Source organism: Crocuta crocuta, unplaced genomic scaffold, assembly GCF_008692635.1.
Source record: "Crocuta crocuta isolate KB4526 unplaced genomic scaffold, BGI_CrCroc_1.0 scaffold35, whole genome shotgun sequence".
In the NCBI taxonomy this organism is placed as follows: Eukaryota; Metazoa; Chordata; class Mammalia; order Carnivora; family Hyaenidae; genus Crocuta; species Crocuta crocuta.
Window position 1 is genome coordinate 7,014,786 of NW_027530625.1, and position 1,144 is coordinate 7,015,929.

Consider the following 1,144-nt stretch of genomic DNA (forward strand, 5'->3'; position numbering starts at 1 on the left):
CGGGCCGGTGCGCGCCCCGCACCTCCGCTGCCTCTTGGAACTGGTGCCCCGCAGGGCCGGGGGTCACGGACACGACCTTGAGAGTTGGGGGGCTGGCGGGGCGCGGGGGCAGCCAGCAGAGCCCTGAGACCTGCTCTTCTCCTGTGGGCGGGCCCTTCTCGCCTTCTGGCCGCCTTAGCCCCGAAGCCGGCTCCAGAGGGGGGACGCGGCACGAATGCTGTGCAGTGTGCCAGGCGGGCTGAGCGCGAGGGCAAACGGAAATCCACTGGGGGAGCCGAGCAAGGCCCTGCGCCTCTTTGGGCCTCAGTTTCCCCCTTCCTTATCTGTAAAATGGGAGAGTTGGAGCCATGCCTCCTCTCCTTCATCTCTGACTTCTGCTTGGGAAGAGGAAGATTCCCTTCCCCGTCTGGCCACGCTCTTGCGGGAGGAGGCCGAGGCTGGCTTCTCCGCCCCCGCAAAGCACTTCCTAGCGGCGCGGGGTCCCGGGGCGCGGGGGCGGGGGCTTTCGCCCCTCTCCACCCAAACCCTCCCTCGCCTCCTCCCAAGTCTCCCCAAACTCGAGCCTTGGGCGCCCTCTGGTGTCGCCTGTCCCACCTTGCAGTCCTTTACCAGAATTCCCGCAGGGCGTTTTGTAAAATACAGAAACTATAATAGTAACGGAAAGTATAAAATGTATAGAGTTTTCAAAAAAACTGTGTTCTACTTCCAGAAAATGGTCACTTTAACTTTGTAAATATTTATCTAAAATGATATTTACGAAACTGTGATATATATTATTTGATTGTATATGTACAACTGTAAATACATTTGTACCTCTCTTGTATTCTAAAATAAAAATTACTTGGAACATTTACCACTTAGCATCTGAAGGGGTCAGCACATTTGTCCGCGTGAAAAGGGACTATGGAGAGGGGGTGGGAAAAGTTGTTTCACTGCCTTTTTTTTTTTTAATTTTTTAATTTTTTTTTTTTTTTTTTGAGAGAGACAGAGAGACAGTGGGCAAGCAGGGGAGGGGCAGAGAGAGAGGGAGACTGAGAATCTGAAGCAGGCTGCAGGCTCTGAGCTGTCAGCATAGAGCCTGACGCAGGGCTTGAACCCACAAACCGTGAGATCATGACATGAGCCCAAGTCAGATGCTTAACCG

At 53.8% G+C, this 1,144-nt stretch overlaps 1 protein-coding gene across 1 annotated transcript in view; it reads left to right on the forward strand.

Moving 5' to 3' along the window:
* Positions 1 to 242, forward strand: part of PRDM12 (PR/SET domain 12) — a 12,799-nt gene extending 12,557 nt beyond the window's left edge. Inside the window, exon 4 of the mRNA XM_077768470.1 lies at positions 55 to 242. Within this exon, the coding sequence (XP_077624596.1) occupies positions 55 to 242 (188 nt within the window). The remainder of the gene's footprint in view (positions 1 to 54) is intronic.
* Positions 243 to 1,144: the final 902 nt, after the last annotated feature.